Here is a 17,700-nt window from a genome sequence, read left to right on the forward strand (position 1 = left end):
TTTATTTGTCTGAGCTCACTTAAGTCCTATTACAACCAGTAGGTGGTAGATCCATGATACGAACCTCAATTTACTGACTCCAAAGTCAGGCCTCTGCTCACCATATAATAGCGTGCTAATTAGGTTTCTTCTTATGTGCCTGTGGCTTGTGAGAGAAGTAGGATGAGAAAGATGCTGAGGATAGCAGGAAGTGGAGCTCTGATGTTTTCTAGGAAGACAAAAAGGAGTCGGGCAGGTCCTACTTGTGCCACACATTGGCTGTCCCTAAACTGTGCCGTGTTACTTCTCAGGGAAAGATTCTGGATGATTTATCAGAAGAATATTAATTCCTCTTAAAAATATGTATCTAGGATAAGTCCAATGCTGATTCAGAGGGGTATCTTTTTTTTTTTTTTCGTTGTACGCGGACCTCTCACTGCTGTGGCCTCTCCTGCTTTGGAGCACAGGCTCCGGACGCGCAGGCTCAGCGGCCATGGCTCATGGGCCCAGCCACTCTGTGGCATGTGGGATCTTCCCGGACCGGGGCACGAAGCCGTGTCCCCTGCATCAGCAGGCGGACTCTCAACCACTGTGCCACCAGGGAAGCCCCGAGGGGTATCTTTTGACACACCTCCATTTCACTTTATCTCTGTTCAACATATATGATCCCAATAAGTGAACTGCTAAGATGGACACTTTTATTCATATTTGTGTATGTATTTGTTTCAGGCAGAGAAAGCTGATGGATTTATCAACCTGCCTGATTTCACTGTAGAGAGAGCATCTGAATGCAAGAAAAAGCAGTAAGTTGTCTATCATTTTCCACAAAATATGGAGCCAGGATAACATTTCTTTATAATGTTCCTCAGGTGATAAGGTGATTTGGAAGTTAATGATGGTGACATTCAAATGTCTGAGAATTTTGACTTTATGGGTTGGAACCCCAAACAATAATAGAAGCTTTTAACCTCTTGTCTTCTGGAATTTCATTTTGTGGAGCAGATGGATTTTAAAACCCCACGGAGCCCTAGCAGGGCGTGCTGTTAATGATGGTGTCTGTGATCCAGTGAAAAGCAAGCTGCCATCCAGGACTGGCAGGGTGACGAGATGTCAAGGCTGTGTCCTTGTGAAGAGAATGACTACATAGGAGTCACCAGAGCTGCAGATATGATACCAAACCAGTTTCTTTTTCTTAGTTCATGGAATTGTCAGTAACATCCTTGAAATTGAATTCTCTGAGATGTCCTAGACTTGGGGATTAGCCCCCTGATATAACGGAAGTCCAAAAGATTTGAGAGCGGACCGGAGCCAAGAGTCACCAGCCCATGACTCTAGACCAGCTATCCAGACTCCCAGTGAAGTGCTCTTCCCATGATAGGATCCAGCTGCATTTTGCATATGTGTCCTCTTCACCTTTCACTTATTCTTTATTCTGCTTTTGACATCTTTTCCTGTTTTATTAGAGTGGGGCAGTTCCCTATTGACCTGTGTTCCTAGTGACAGCAATTGATTAGTTTATTTATTTATTTATTTTTTGTTTTTGTTTTTGCGGTACGCGGGCCTCTCACTGTTGTGGCCTCTCCCGTTGCGGAGCACAGGCGCCGGACACGCAGGCTCAGCGGCCATGGCTTACGGGCCCAACCGCTCCGCGGCATGTGGGATCTTCCCGGACCGGGGCACGAACCCGTGTCCCCTGCATCGGCAGGCGGACTCTCAACCACTGCGCGACCAGGGAAGCCCGATTAGTTTATTTTTAATGAATAAACTGGTGTTGGCTTTAGGTCTTTGCCATTCTGATATAGCTTCCTATCTTTAGTGATACACGAGGTTGTGGTTTTGACCACACTGGTCATTTACAAAATCTCTGGCCCATACAGCAGGACTTCCTGTCTAAATGGTAAAAGGGAAATACTTTGTTATCTTCAATGTTTTATACTTTTCTTTTAAACGAAAAATCTGCCTTATATTTTTCCTTTACTAATAGAGAATAGCTTGGATAAAGTTTTTGATGTGTTTTCACAGTGTAGAAGTTTTATATTTGATTGTTTTTCTGTAAATACAATTATTGTATATGCTTGATTGAATTTGAATGAATACTTTGTATGAAGGAATTGATCTGAGTATTTTGAAGTGATAATCTATCACTTTATATTTTAATTTATTGTCTATTTATAGCAAAACAGCAAATGAAAATAAAAGAATATATCCATATGTTTTAAATAGAAACTATTGATCAGCCATGACTCAGTCCTGGTCTGGATGTCCTGACATGATGAATTACCCCTCTGCTCTCTACATAAAATAGAGATTAGACAATGGGTATTTAACGTAACTAAAACTTTTGTTTTTGTAAATTAACAAAGAAAGCAGATGAACTTACCATACTTATATTTGACTGTTTTACTTTCGACTACACTGTTGACTACACTAACTTCTAATTTCTTATGTGTCTATGCTTTTCCCCCTTCAAGTGCTTTTAAGATCAGCCATCCACAGATCAAGACCTTTTATTTTGCAGCTGAGAATGTGCAGGAAATGAACCTGTAAGTAGAGAACCATCACTAAATCCAATCTTTATGGGAATAGATTACTTTGGTCAGGTGTCTGAATTTTAAGCACATGTGCATATCAATTATGATTTTTTTATTTCTGCTGCTTTAAGGATTAATCTCCTTAGCAGTTACAAAGTCTTCTCGCTTTCTTTTCTAGTATTTAGAAGCATTTTGGAGAGCTGCACAGATCAAAATGGCTATTTTAGGAAGAAGTAATAAGATTCTTCTGAGGGAACCACTAAGTTGAGAAAGGAATAGAAGACATTATAAGAAAATGTTAATATGAGAATCAGCATCACAGGGAGAAAGGCTCGAAAGAATTGTGTAACCGATCTCACAGCTTTCAGAATTCTACACGAAAAATATCTCTGCAGCATTTCACAGGTGCTGTGTGATTATCATGATTCATGGTTATCATCTCTCCATGTTCTAGCCCCAAATTTTGCAAAACATCGTTGTTTAGAGTACCTCTAATATAAATACATATCCCTAACTCCATTTCCTGTTTGCTCAGTTTAAGTAAGTGGAATATACTGGTAGAGTGTTACTCGTCTTGCGACATCCCCTGCTGGTTTAGATTACGGTGAGATCGCAGTGGCTCTTACTTGGATGAGGCTCTATATATTTAAGGTGCTTGAGGCACCAGAGGGCATTCTATTTAAGTCCTAGTCTCAGAATTCAGTGTTTCTTATTACTTTCACTTAATTAATTAAAAATATATGTATGAAAAAAATGTATATGTATGGAATAACTATTATGCGCTTCCTTGCAGCAGATCCCAGGCACTAGACCTGAAAAATATGGACATAATCCCTCCATTCACAGAGCTTATCGTTTAATCTATTTATATTTTTATATTTAATTATATATTTATATCTATTAATCAGTTTATCTTTTAATAGATCTTTATTGGAGTATAATTGCATCACAATACCGTGTTAGTGTCTGTTGTACAGCAAAGCGAATCAGCCATGTGCAACACGTGTCCCCATATCCCCTCCCTCCTGAGCCTCCCTCCCATCCTCCTTATCCCACCCCTCATATTAATTTATTTAGACATAATGATTTTCTTATCTATCTGTTCTCTGTAATTTCTCTTTGGCCTCTTGCTTTAGAAATGTAAAGGAAAAAAAAGCTGCTTTTTACTAAACATATATGAGCAGGAGTACACACACACACACACACACACACACACACACACACACAGAGAATGCCTTACACCATATCCCCAGGGAAGCCTTTTCTCCCTAGAAGCATTCTCATCTGTTCCCTGCATTTATCTCGCCACCACAAACCTTTAGATGAGGGCGGAATTGCTGTTTACCAGAGAAAGTTAGAGAACCCTGCGTTAGAAATGACAAAGCAAGGTACTGACAACGGCGTCTTCCAAACAAGTCTTTAATTTACTTGGACAAGGAAAGAAGTTGTTTCTATCCTCTTTTTGACTTTTAACTCCCCCCCCACCAGCTTTCTCAAGCATCTGAGAAAAATAAGAGCAGATACACAAAAGGAGGAGATAAAAACTTCACAGTCAAAGCTCTTTATTTCTCTTTTTATTTGCGTTGGTAACGCTAAATCCTATTGACTAGCAAGGTCTAGGTGCGTGGAAAGCTTAATGTCTTGCCCAGCGGTCCTTGGAATCATATAGTAGTGAGTGTCAGTCCGGAGCCGAGCCATCCATCAATCCCAAGTGGTCCTTTCTAAGCTTTAATGGTGGTGAAACAGGGCTGCCCGTCAGCAACCTCTCCCCACCCCCATAGGGTCCCTTGGTGCCTGGCTTCTCCCAAACAGCTTCTTGTATCTCCAACTTTCTTCCGGTCCACATCCTTCCCATTCATCCTGTGACTGGTTCTTTCAAAGTCGTTGTGTTCTCTCCAACAAGGGCAGAGTAAGACTGAGTTTACCAGAAAAACAATGACTGCGAAAGGTTTTGTTACCGAGAGAATTTCTCTACCTACACAGTGAAACACATTTTAAGCCAGTAAAAGTGTGAGACCCTTACCAGATTATCTGAGTCAGCTCTATTTCAGGCAGATGTGCTTTCTAAATCACACACCAGTTATTTAGCTCCCTGCCCACCCAGTCCTCCAGTTTTTGTTTACATTTCTGGCCCATTTATCTTCACTTTTCAACATACTCCCTTTGCAGAGCTCTATCTAATGGCAAGTACAGTTGCATGATTATTAGCTACACACTCTGCCTATTTGATTGTTAAACCAAAGCCTTTTATAGTTATGAAAGCCAAGATCTCATGGATTATCTATGCTGTGAAGATCTGTTAATTTTACTTGAAATTATTTTAGTATTTGTTTATCTTTCCAGCTTACAAACAAGATATAAAATTGAAATTTGAATGTGAGGTGTCATGACCCATATATTTGAATCTCTCAGTGACCTTTATACTCAAAAATTGTCCGTCTGGCTACTCATAAATAAATGGCCCATTTTGTCTGTGCCTGAATGTATCACAATTAATGTATCATAATTTTTCATTTATAATGTCATTATTAAGCTTTATTATTCTGAAGATGGTTTTTCTAATAGCCAACAATGCAGAATCCCGAAAGTTAACTTCTCCCACAAGAGTAGGCGCTGTGGGGGAGGGGGGGGTTAAAGCTTTTTTTTTTTTTTATTAATTACTTAATTTTTATTTTTGGCTGTGTTGGGTCTTCGTTTCTGTGTGTGGGCTTTCTCTAGTTGCGGCAAGCGGGGGCTGCTCTTCATTGCTGTGCGCGGGCCTCTTAACTATTGCGGCCTCTCGTTGCGGAACACAGGCTCCAGTCGTGCAGGCTCAGTAGTTGTGGCTCACGGGCCTAGTTGCTCCACGGCATGTGGGATCCTTCCAGACCAGGGCTCGAACCCTTGTCCCCTGCATTAGCAGGCAGATTCTGAACCACTGCGCCACCAGGGAAGCCCTAAAGCTTTGTTCTGCAGTAGCCCCTGAAGAGCTTCCTTTCTTACTGATGAGGTCTGTTTAAGCTAGGACGGAGTGCATCTGGGTATTTCTTAGTGAGATGCAGAGGTGCTAGGGAAGGAGGGAGTGGTATCTGGAGAGATGGATCCTGTTTCAGAATTTCGCCTCCTTGGGAAACTGCCTTTTTGGGTGGTGACGTTTCTCTCAGTGATGATGAAGGAAAAGGTAGTTAAGTTTAATAGAAGCACTGTGTGTTCTGCAGGGACCCTCAATTGACAAGTATAGGGGTGAGTAATTAAAGGTAATGAAAGGGTTGGTTTCTAAACAAAGACTGGTGGTAGCTGCCTTTCTCAGACGGTGTTTGTGGGAAAAATGTCATTTTGTACATCAGTTTCTTAACACTTGTGCTTCTTCAACACACACATTCTCATCCAGTTAACATACAACAAACTCCCAGGAAACATCTGTCATCTTCTTTTATGTAAGTATGTCTTTTTGTGTATCCATCTATTTAGACACAAATAGAAAGTTTGCTACTGCCTGGATGTTTTTTAAAAAAAAGTGCTTAGCAAAGGAGGTACTCCAACCCCGTGGGTTCTAGAAAGAAAACAAACAAGATTCTGAACAATCACTAGTTTTTCCCAGCAGGTAACTGATGGTGGCAATTAAAGGTATATGAGTTTTGGGTAAGGGCTGAGAGGAATCTGCTTTACTGTTCAATAGTCTTCTGCTATATCTGGAAAGGAACTTAGAAACGTCTTTTCTTATTTCAGGCATTCTCAATTCATCTGTTTTTTTGTCTTGTTATGTTAAAAAAAGAAGTTTGTCTACTTCACTTTGAGATGATTGTTTTGCGGGCAGGGTCAGCTTATACAATTATGAAATCAGGAATAAACTAGGAATTAGTGAGCCATTAAATTCATGGTGCTTTGCCTGATCAGTTTTTAAAAATGTACTTTTAAGTGTTTCTTTTAGTTGAGTAATGCATAAAACATATTCTTGTAAAGAATCATGTAATACAGAAGTAGGTAAAGCGAAAACCTTCCCATTCCCCCAACTTTACCTTCCCGTTCTACTTCTTTCCCTAAGATAAAGCCACTTTTCACAATATGACTGTGTCCTTTCTGAGGCTTTTCTTTGCATACCAAGTCTTGTATAATACATATGCAAATATATAGTTTTAGAAGCACATTGAATCAGGATAAACACTTTGTTTTGTACTTGCTTTTTTCACTTAATAGTATGTTAGGATTTTTCCAGGCCATTACAAGGCCCCCCACCCCATCTCAGTCTTTTTATTAGCTTCTTAATAACATGGTACTTTTGGAATTGGTACCATACTTTATCCGTTTTCCTGTTAATGGACAATTATATTGTATCAGTTTTTTCTTTTTGCCTTTGCAAGCCTTATTGAATTGATATTCTTCCACATTTATTTATGTACATGAAGGTGTGTTTTGTAGGATAGATATTTATAACTACGATTATTGGGCGAAGGGGATGAAAACTTATGTTTTGAATAGTATCATCAAATTACCTGCTTAATATTGGCTGTTCCAGTTTTTCATGGTCGACTCAAGGGATGAGAATGTTTTTCCTAAAATCTAATAGAAATCAGCAATATTTAAAATTTTTGCCAATCTAGTGGTGGAAAATATTTTCCTGTGCATTTCCCAAAATACTACTGAGCCTGAGAATTTTCCCATATATTTATTAACCATTTGTACTTTTTTGGTCATTTTCTGTTTCTTAGTTTTGTTTGTTTTTCTACTGAGTCTTGATGAGCATTTTTCAGTTCCTATGGCATGATCTGGGCCCAGGTATTGGTCCAGTTTTAAGTGGCCCAAGAGACTCATGTTTATCATGGTGCAAAAGGGGACTTTCTAAATGAGGCTGGAGCTCATCTTCTGTCTTGTAGGCAGTTCTATTTTATTTATTTTTTAAAATAAAATTTATTACATATTTCCTGTTAAAAAATAATCAGTACAGCAAGACCATGGCAGAATGAGGGTTGGGTAAGGGTTCCTAATTTGTTGACAATTGCAGACTTGGGAATGTGCAATATTTGTGCTATGGTGGGGTGTAGCTGGGTAATTTAGCAGGAATTACAGGACTAGAAAAAATAAACCATATAGGTGAATCAATAAATGCATAGCATTATTATTATCATTTTGTTGATATTGATTGACTTAGGCTACTTATGTTTCAAAACAAGATGAATACACATTATGGGATATTTTTTAAAAATAAAGAAAACTGGAAAGAAGTGGGAAATAAATCACTTAGATTATCTCTACCCCAAAATGATATTTTCCCTTTAAATAGAAGGTTATATAGCTAGGAACATATGAAATAGATACATTTTGTGTCTTTTGTGTATTTAAATAAGTTTCTAATTGAACCCTTGAAAAGGAACTACAGTGGCCTGAAGTCATAAGCCAAGTTTGTGTTCCTTAAGGTTTGTCTAGTTCTTTTTTCATTATTGATGGGTAGTTGAAATTCATTGCCAATAAATGGTAAATCAATGGAAGATGAGACATTGTCAATTTTTACCTTACATAAAATTTTTCAAGAAATTGAAATTTTCCCCAGCTTAGGAATAACTGTGAAGCTCTGACCAGATCTTTTTACTGATTGATATAAAGATTGTGGTTTAAAAATAGATCATCTTCATTTTGTGTGTGTGTGTGAAATAAGCTTACATTTAAGAATTAAAGAGATAGAACTTTAAAGGTCAAGTTAAGAAATTCATTTTGATGGTTGACAAGAATTTCAAATACACAATTACAAAACGTATATTTATTCATATATTTAGAATATCTAATGTAGTTGCCCACTTTAACTGGCTGTATAATGGGCCACCTCATTTCTTATCTGGCAAAGAATGCCCTAAGTACGGACAGTATTGTGAAACCAGAGGTCTTAGGTTTCCATACCACAAACTTAGGCTGTTTCTAGAAATGTTTAGACTGACGATAGCACTATGACTTAATTTTGTTATAAAGTCTGGTACAAGACCTTCCTTTAGGGTCTAGCATAAAGGTGAATATGTTGGGAACCAGTGTCTCTGTCAAACATTTATTTTCTATTTGAATTTTAGGTGGTTAAACAAATTTGGATTAGCTATAATCCATCTTGAATCCACTACAAAGGATGAAGGTATGTTCTATTTTCAATTTCTGAAAATTTAGCAAGAATATTAGAATAGGGTGAAAATACAATGTCATGTTCTATGTAGTCTTGTTCTAATGAACCATACTTTGTTATTTAAAATTATCTGAAAATATGTATAGACAGACATAGACACACAGGCTCACCAACATGGAATAGAGCTTCCCATGCTGGCTAAGAACGCTTTTCACACTTCACCCACATATTAGCAGCTGTAGGCTTCACTGGGATCTCAACCAATTGCCAATGCAAATGTTTTATTGCCCCACTTACTGAATTCTTACTCACAGACATGATCTCGTCATGTTCGAGACAGATAACTTTCAGCCCACTGTTTCCTCTCTGATATTTTAGTATTTCCACCAGGTGTGTGCTGAGACTAATTACCCTAAGTTTGTACCAGGAGCCTGAATGTCAGATTGGGACAGAAGCCGTATTTTTAGCTCAGTCTGTAGCTTTCAGGGTTCAAAAGCTACAAGAGTCTAATTCTTCTTAATGATGAAGTTACTCCTTAATATTGAGAAGAAAGAGGATTTAGGTGCCAGGGTCACAGAGCTGACACTATTTCTGAAATGCTCAGACCACATAAAACTTGGAAATTGGAAGTAGGGAGTTATATCTTTGGAGAACAAAATCATAAAATCTTAAATTTAGAAATGAAAAAGTGGCAACTTGATTTAAAACAATAAAGAAGTGTAATGCAATACTGTGAAACCAGTGTCCTAATCATCTCCTTGGTCTTCTTTTCCATAAAATAAGCACCCATTATATATGTGAAGTATATTTATAGATTGTGAGCAAAAAGTAACTACACAAAACCCTTCTCCTTTTCCTGGTATGTAAGGCCTTCTATGATATGGCCTCAAGCAACCTTTCAGCTTTGTTTTCCACCCTGTCCCGTAGGGGACTCTGAATACTTGGCTCAGTCTGTGTCCTCAGCCTGGTACTCCCATTACTCTGTGTGCACCATTGATGGTTTACTTATCCTGCCATTTTCAGCTCATTAAGATTCCTATGCTCAAAATTAATCACTACTGATCTTGTGCTCCCTTAGTGTATGACTCACACCTCTTTTGAGGAATTAGTTTCATTTTCCCTGAGCTATGGTTAGTCGTCTTTCTGCTTATTGGACACTCTTTGAGGGCAGAAACCCTCACAGAGGGAAAGTCTTATGTATCAGGTAGCTCACTAGATAAGTGCTTTCTGAATTGGGTTGGAAATGCAATAGCCAGATGGAGAAGAACCTCTGCTCATGCATTATGGAATAAGTGATGACAGTGCTGAAACATTCAGCGTTTTCCTTTTTGTTATAGAATGCTACAGTGAGAGTGAACAGGAAGATCCCGAAATAGCTGTCGAGACACGACCCCCTCATTACTCTGCGGAGACTCTCTCTCCTTTGGTACGTACCGTCGTAATTGGTCTGTTGGTCATCGATCAAATGTGTGGATGTCGTTCTTTCCAGTTGGGTAGAAACTACCTTGACTAATACATTTTTAGAGGACGCTAAGTTAAGGTACTCGCCAAAGAGCAAGTGCAGTTCTCAGGGCGCTGATTTTGAGCCTTCTCCATAGCAACCCATTTATATGACAGATTCGGTGCATTTGTGTGTGACCCACAGATGTATTATGCTCAGAGGGTTCATGGTAATGCAGAGGACTTCTAGGTAATGGGCCAATCCTTGCAAAGATTTGTTTTATAATGTTTATTTATATCCTACTTGTTCTCAGAAAGAATTGAAAATACCTTGCCTAGGTGCATGCACTCTAACGATGTAAAATGAATGTAAAGGGGCTGAAGGCAATAACATGAAGAGAAAATTAGAATCAGAAAGAGAGCAGGAAGCCAGGAGTGGGGTTGCTGCATTAAATCTGGGTATATTTACTAGAGAGAAGTCCAAGCTTGAGTCTAAGCTTCGGAAGCATCCAGTGTAAGTTCAGGTTATTAATGGACGTTAAGGCTATGGAGAGTTGCTTTATATTTGGATGTTCATGGGCGTTATAGCGACGGCATGTAGAAAGAGTCAAGCAGAGATCTTTGGCGAGGTTGACTTATAGCTTTTATACCTACCATATACCAGCACTTATATAGCTACTTTAAATATATAATCATTTACTTCCCTCAGATAACCCTGAAATGCAGTATTATTTAATCTGCATTTCCCTGATTACTAATGAGGTCAAGCATCTTTTCATGTTTTTTTTGATATCTGGATTTTCTGTTCTGTTAAGTGTCTCAAGTCTTTTGTACATTTTTAGCTGTCTTACTACTATTATTTTGGATTTATAGGATTTCTTTATTAATCTGTACCTTAGTCCTTTGTCAGTTAAAAATGAGGCAGATCTTCTTTCCCAGTCTATGGCGTTTATATTTTTTAAACTCTGTTTCTTTTTGTTGACAGATGCTCTTGATTTCTGTGTGTCAGGTTTACGCATCACGTCCGTTGTGGTTGGTGTCTTTGTTTCTGGCTTACATATTGTTTCCTATTCCCAGGTCATGAGGACATAGATATTACTATCTCGTTTCATGGATTAGGAAACAGAGGTTCAGAGAGGTAGAATGGCCTAGTCATACCCCCAGAAAATGGAGCACCTGAGATGGGAACCCCGGTCTGTCTAGCTTTATAGCATATGCTCCTTCCATTCTACTATGACACTCGTTCATCCATGGACCCGAGTAACTATAAGTTCTAATAGGTTACTGCAACTCCTTCACTTACCAGACCTCTTCTGCCAGAATTTTCTGTTTTGTGTGATAAGGTTTTCAATCCTTATTTGCCAGTTCCTGGGTTTAAGGTGTTAATGTCATTTAAATAATGACTTCTGCTGTGTTTATCTGCTGCCAGTGGGGAATTGTGGTCACTTTTCTACTTTATTTGACTAGCAGCTGAGACCAGAAGTAAATAGTTATTGAATGAATATTTATTAAAAATCTATTAAATAGGATTAGCCAAAGTTAAGCAAGACATAAATAAAATTAAACTTTGGTAAAACGTCGACCAATTTTTGCACTAGGTTTACAATGTAGCCTCTCTTAATATAGTTTTCCCTTGAAGTCGTCTACCTCTTCTTTTAAAATCAGTTTCTGCATTTGGAAAAAATGAAATAGATGTGCCTTGCTGGTTTAATAGAGAAGCCTGTGTTCCTGTTTAGTTTCTTTTTGCCTTCATCTCTGTGTCTCTGTGTCTCTCCATTTTTGTCTGTCTCTTATATGATTTAGTTTTGTTCTAAAATACTGTGATTTTCAGTTTTATAGTGGCAAACTATATCACAGATTACAAAGAACATTGTCAGGCATCTAGAACTCTACTGGATGAAAGTAAAAGCAACAAAGTTGTCTTCTTAGATGAAGGATCGTGGCTCAATTGCATTATACAATGATAGTCTTACATAATGTTAGAGTAGGAGCCCAGAGAATGCTTGTTTCCAAACAAGTAAATGAAGGGATGGATGTGAGACCAGTAGGTTAAGTCATTGAATTGGGCGCATTCTTTAGAATGTCATTCTAAACGTCAATCAAATGTTATTCCTTAAAGTTCTAAGAAGTTAAGCATGTTTTTGAAGACCACTAAGGCTAACATTATTCTTTCTGAAGAAATGTATTAGAAATAGATAAATGTTGAACAGTTAGATTTTACTTTCCTTAGAAACAGAGTATGTTGTTCCCGCTCACGTATTTCCCAGGCAGATTTTGTTTTCTCTTGTTTCTGAAACACAGACATGCCAGACACTTGGTTAAAACAACATTTAAGCTTTTTTATCTAAACAGATGAAATTTTAAAAATCGTGGTAACTTTTATCCAGAGCATGAAGCAGCTTATTGTTTAGGCTCCATCTGGCATAGGCTACATGACTGAGCTATACAAGCCTAGGCGAGAAAACAAAACAAAACAAAACAAAAACCAAAGACACCCAAACCTTTCCCAAGTTCTTGCTTTTAAAAAAACTTTTGGGTAATGAACTTTCATTTTGGAATGATGAATTCAAAAGTATAAGATCATACTATTCTGGAAAATTCTTTCAAAATTATAAAATCTCGGACTAAAAGTTTAATTCTGTGTCCAGTCATTTTGATTGCTCTAAAGATAAACAGTAAGACTTCAGCACCAGACCAATTCGGACCTGTTTCTAATGGGTGGGACCACGTTCTGCAGAGAATAAAGAACATTACAGGGTCTCCTTTGAGTGAACAGCAGATTTCTCTTTATGTGTTTCCTTCTTGAGAAAGCTCCACAGGATGGATAGTGAAAAGAACATCCATTTATTTACAGAGAAATTAAAAATGGAGAGTTTTTCCACAGGCTCAAAACAGATGGAACTCTGTAGGTTTCACTTTGGAAGATCCTTTGTGGAAATCACTACCTGTGATTCCTTGAAATTCACAAAAGAGCAAAAAAGGAACTGACTTCAATTATATTTCCAACTCAATTTTATATGTTATAAAGTGATTTAAGAGATCAAAGATCATTAAAAATTTGTTACAAATATTTTCCCCCTAAGTTTAATTTTTAAAAAGTGTCTGATAACTTGAGCTGTGCTTATATGCTTATTCATTCATTTAACAAATATTTATTGAGAGCTACTATTCTAAATAGTACTTGGGACACAACAGGAAATGAACAAAGATTCATTTCTTCATGTAGCCAAACTTCTGGTTGAGGGAGACTGAAAATAAACAATCAACATAAGTAAATTATCTGCTAGGTCAGTAGAAGAAGTGGAGCTGAAGGGGTCAGGACAGTTTGTGACAATGAATAGGGGAACCAGGATAGGCCTGAGTGAGAGTTGAGATCTGAGCAAAACTCTTGAAAGGTGGTATAAGAGTCAGCCAGGTGGATATTCAGGGAAGGTGTTTTCCAAGCAAAGGGAGCAGTTAGAGTCCAGATCTCCTTGGTGCATAGATGGCAATGCAAAGAGGCCAGTATGGCTGGAACAGGGTGAACCAAGGTGAGAGTTGCAGGAAATGAGGTTGGAGGATAATTGTGTCCATATGTATGGGGCCTGTGGACCATTAAGGACTTTGATGTTTTGAGTTCCTTAGCCTTTGGAAGTTTTGAGCAGAAGAGTGATGTGACTGATCTCCATTTTAAAAGGGCCACTCATGCTGCTGTGGGGAGAGACCCTGTGGCATAGGGGGAAAGTATAGAAGCAAAGAAGTCTAAGGGGGAGTGTGCAGTAATCTAGTGTAGTGAACATGATGACTGGGATGAGGTCACAGTTGAGAAATGGAATGGTTGGATTTTGAATGTAGTTGGAAGGTAGACCTACAGGTGGATCAGATATGAGAGAAGATAAATATCCCAGTTTTAAGCAGCTCATGCAGATTATTTTCACATGAGAGTCCTTATATTTTGATGCTTTTTCAGAAGTACAATTCCTTTATATCCAAAGGATGGGAAAAAAACCCTGTGTACTCTGGCCCATTGGCCAGAGGTCAAAGATTAAACACAAAAAGGGGTAAAATCAATTTTAGAAATTCAAATTTAATCTTAGTAGGATGGCTCTTGCACAGTTGTTTACTAAAAGACATGTTCTTTCGATACGTGTACTATGATACAATAGTAGAAATGCTTTCAAGTGAGATAGTTGGATGAAAAGTTGTTAGTGAGTACCTATACTTACAAAGAAAAGGTAGAAAGAAAAATTCACCCTCTGTCCTCAAGATGCAAAACGTTTCCTTAAGCTCTATGGTTGAGCACTTAACTGATTTTAAGATTTTTCTAAAATTAGATTTTACATTTCGCCTCTTGCTGTAACGGTTCATCTTCTGGCCGTCAGTCACAGGCAGGGGGCTGTCGGCAACCTCTCCCGGGCCTCCATGTTTGCCTCTGCCCCAGTTGGGGTTTGCACTAGCTCTTGCCCAGGCTATTTTGAAATAGCAGCCTCTTTTTTTTCTTTTTTGTCTCTAATCTCTCTTTCCTCTTAATAAAACCACTTCCAAATTAGTCTTCCTAATGTGCAGTTCTGATAAATTGATTCAACAACAAAAGACCTTTCAGTGCATCCTCATTGCTTATCAAATTAATCCTCAATTCATTGGCTTGGTATTTCAGGCCCTTGGGCTTACTTCTAACTGCCATGACAGTCTCCTCCTTTTTCATCAGCCTCCTTTTTCATCAGCCCAATAAACTGCCCCCTATTTCCCCAAAGCTTTCCAGACTTTTCTGTTCCTGTACCTATATTTACAAAGTTTCTCCACTTGCAGGAACCATTCACTCTCACCCCAATTCCACCTTCTAAATATCTTTCAAGACTGGTTTAAATGTGACTTCTTTCATTAAACCTTCCCTGGTCCCCTGAGACAGGAGGATCTTTCCTTCTTCTAAACTCTTTATATTTCTATAGTGCATTTTCTGGGATACTTTTTTCATGGTGTTAGCCTCTGCCTTGAATTATAGATTTTGTGTATCGGGTTTATTTATCTAATTATTAAATTCTTAAGGTTAGAGGCAGTGTCCAATATCTTTTTCTTTACCCGCAACATCTATGACCTTGTCTAACACATATTTGAACCTAATTAAATATTTATTTAATGGATTGATAAATGGGCGGGTGGGTGACGATTGTCACTTCCTCCACAGATCTGTAGCTATACAAATATTCCCCCGTGTGAATTAGAAAGTTACTTTACACTTGTCTAGTGATTTCACTTGGCTTTCAGAAGGATGACTTCATTCGACTCATAGAAGTCCCATCTTTTACAAATGAAGTCAAGTGCCAGAGAAGTAAATAGAACTGTCTTAAGTAACCTTTGCAAGCTTAAGTTTACCTTTTATTACGAATATCTTTTATGTTCTCTCATTTGCTCTTTTTGATAATCTAAGGCAGACAAACCACTGGCAACTTTTTTTTTCTGTATCAACCACATGCCAGGTATTTTCCAAAGAAGGGGATGCTGAACTGAGCTGGACAGTCTCTTCCGTGGAGCATCTTAAGTTCTAAGTTGAAGAAAAGTCACAATAATTTGTAATTCAAACAGTCTAAGTACTGATAAATGCTATGAAGAAACATTAACTGGGGCAGTGTTCTAGGGAGTGGCTGGGGTTGAGGTTGGGGAGGATATTGCTTTGCTTACAACCGTCAGGGAAGAGCCTGCTAAGGAGGTGATATTTGACTTGAGACCAAAGTGATGGGAAAGAGTCAGCCAACCCCAAATCCACAGAGTGAGCTTTTCAGGCACAAGGAACCAGAGACGTGCTCAAGGAACAGAAACAAGACCATGCGGTTGGAAAGGAGAGGGAATGGGAGGTTGAAGATGTTGCTGGAGAGGTGGGTAGGGGTCCATGTGGGTTGTCTTGGCTATAATGATGACTATGGATATTCTACTCATGATGGACAGTCACTGGAGGATTTTCAGCAGGACAACACTATGATGCATTTTCTGCTTTAGAAATGCTCTAGCTATTGTTTGGTGGATGGACTAGGGTAGGGAGGGGTTGGGTAATGGTAGAGGCAGGAAGTCAGTAAACTAGGACCTGGAAGTAAAGTGGTTTCTGCAAGGCCACTTGGATACTAAAGATTGGAGTGAGGAATGGACGGCCTGCAGCTCATTGCCCAAGGTCATGCAGAAGGCCAGTGACAGAGGGGGCAGTATACCATACAAAGTCTTCGGGTTTTTAGAATAATGTTTCTACTAGCATATGGTAGAATTATAAACACAATACCTCCTAGGGCTTAACAGCAATTGCTTAGTTTATTTTCATTAATATGGCCAATGGAAGGAAAGAACAGCTGTGTACTTTCCTTTTTTTCTCATTTGGTTGTATTTTGTTTAGTCTTAAGTTATTCCTGTATTTTCTTTTATTTTTTATATACTTTGACTAATGCTGCTTAAATTTCTATGCTGACTCACTCCTTTCTAATTACAGGCTTTTGGTGGCCATTTTCAACTCTTTTTTCTTTTCTTTAAAACTTGTGTTTTAAAAACAATTCAGAGAAAAGAATTTTAGAGCTAATCAGCTTTTGAACTAAGCTTCTTCAATGAATAAAAATCTCTTATACAGAAAATGGAGAAAAGCAATATTGATTCTTTTATTTAATCATGTACATACTCTCCTCATTAAAACTAAGATTTTTAAAATATCTTTCATTTTCTCATTAAAAAAATAAAAATTTGAAGCCCAAATGTTCTGAAATAAATGAAACAACATACAATTATTAATGTCTAATAAATAAAATAATTTTATTTGAGATTCTGAGAATACTTTGTGGGAGTATCTGCATTGCAATCAGTAATGGTCACCCCTGGATCCCAGGATTAGGATAAATCATCCATAGCAACTTCACAGAGAACTTCAGGGTGCTCCTGAGTAAGAGACTGAACTGCTCTGGGCTGTTTGCCTTCACATAGCTGGTTTCCTAGACCAGTCTTTGTAGCATTAATTTATTACCAACTAGCCTTAATTTACTAAGGCTGACCTTAATTTACTAAGGTCAGGCACAAATGCAAAAAAATGGAGATGCAAAAATGATTAAAAGCAGCCTGCTCTCAAGTAACTCACCAAAAAAGAGGAACAGATCCATCAGCAATTACAGTATTAGTTGACAAATAAAACGATACTCTACCTGGTGTGATAGAAGTAAGCCCAGGATAGAAGTAAGCCCAGGAGCGTGGGGAAAAGATACCTACCTCGCCCTGAGGCCACTGGAGAAGGCTTCCTGGAGGAGGTGACCCTTGAACTGACCCTTGAAGGTTGGGGTTGTGTGAGCCAAGCCAGGGGTGGGCTGGAGAGGAGAGGCTGTTGCTCCTTTCTACCTTCATGTGATTTGCAGTGGGGAGTTTTCTGGGTGTGTTACTTGGATAGTTCCTAGAGGCACTGAGCTAAAGGTTCTCTGTTTGCCTTATGGCTATGAATAGCTAGAGGATGGTAGAAATAATAAAGCAGGATTTAGCTTTATTAAACCACAGGGTTTATAAAGCACATTCCCCTATCGATCCTCTGTAACTGCACTCCAGGTAACCTTTGATTTGTGTCAATCTCTCTTCTGACGAAAACTCCCTCTGACCTGGTACACACCATCCTTTTCTCATTTTGATTTTTCTTCTCTCTGGTTCTTTTCCTTTTTCCGCCCCTCGCTCTTCTTT

General features: G+C 38.5%; 2 protein-coding genes across 10 annotated transcripts in view; one reads left to right on the top strand and one right to left on the bottom strand.

Moving 5' to 3' along the window:
• The window catches only part of IPCEF1 (interaction protein for cytohesin exchange factors 1), a 183,006-nt gene that overhangs the window by 134,687 nt on the left and 30,619 nt on the right, over positions 1-17,700 (top strand). For all 9 annotated transcript variants that reach the window (XR_003427982.1, XM_027082952.1, XM_027082988.1 and 6 more), the window contains 4 exons: positions 709-782; positions 2,451-2,522; positions 8,546-8,604; positions 9,930-10,018. Coding sequence is in view for 8 of the 9 variants with exons in the window: in XM_027082952.1 (XP_026938753.1) it covers positions 709-782; positions 2,451-2,522; positions 8,546-8,604; positions 9,930-10,018 (294 nt within the window). In the remaining variant the exon portion in view is untranslated. The remainder of the gene's footprint in view (positions 1-708; positions 783-2,450; positions 2,523-8,545; positions 8,605-9,929; positions 10,019-17,700) is intronic.
• OPRM1 (opioid receptor mu 1) overlaps positions 1-17,700 on the bottom strand; it is a 161,009-nt gene that overhangs the window by 31,842 nt on the left and 111,467 nt on the right. The window lies entirely within an intron of this gene.

Source organism: Aethalodelphis obliquidens, unplaced genomic scaffold, assembly GCF_003676395.1.
Source record: "Aethalodelphis obliquidens isolate GAN/ISIS:26980383/991018 unplaced genomic scaffold, ASM367639v1 scaffold3, whole genome shotgun sequence".
Taxonomy (NCBI): domain Eukaryota; kingdom Metazoa; phylum Chordata; class Mammalia; order Artiodactyla; family Delphinidae; genus Aethalodelphis; species Aethalodelphis obliquidens.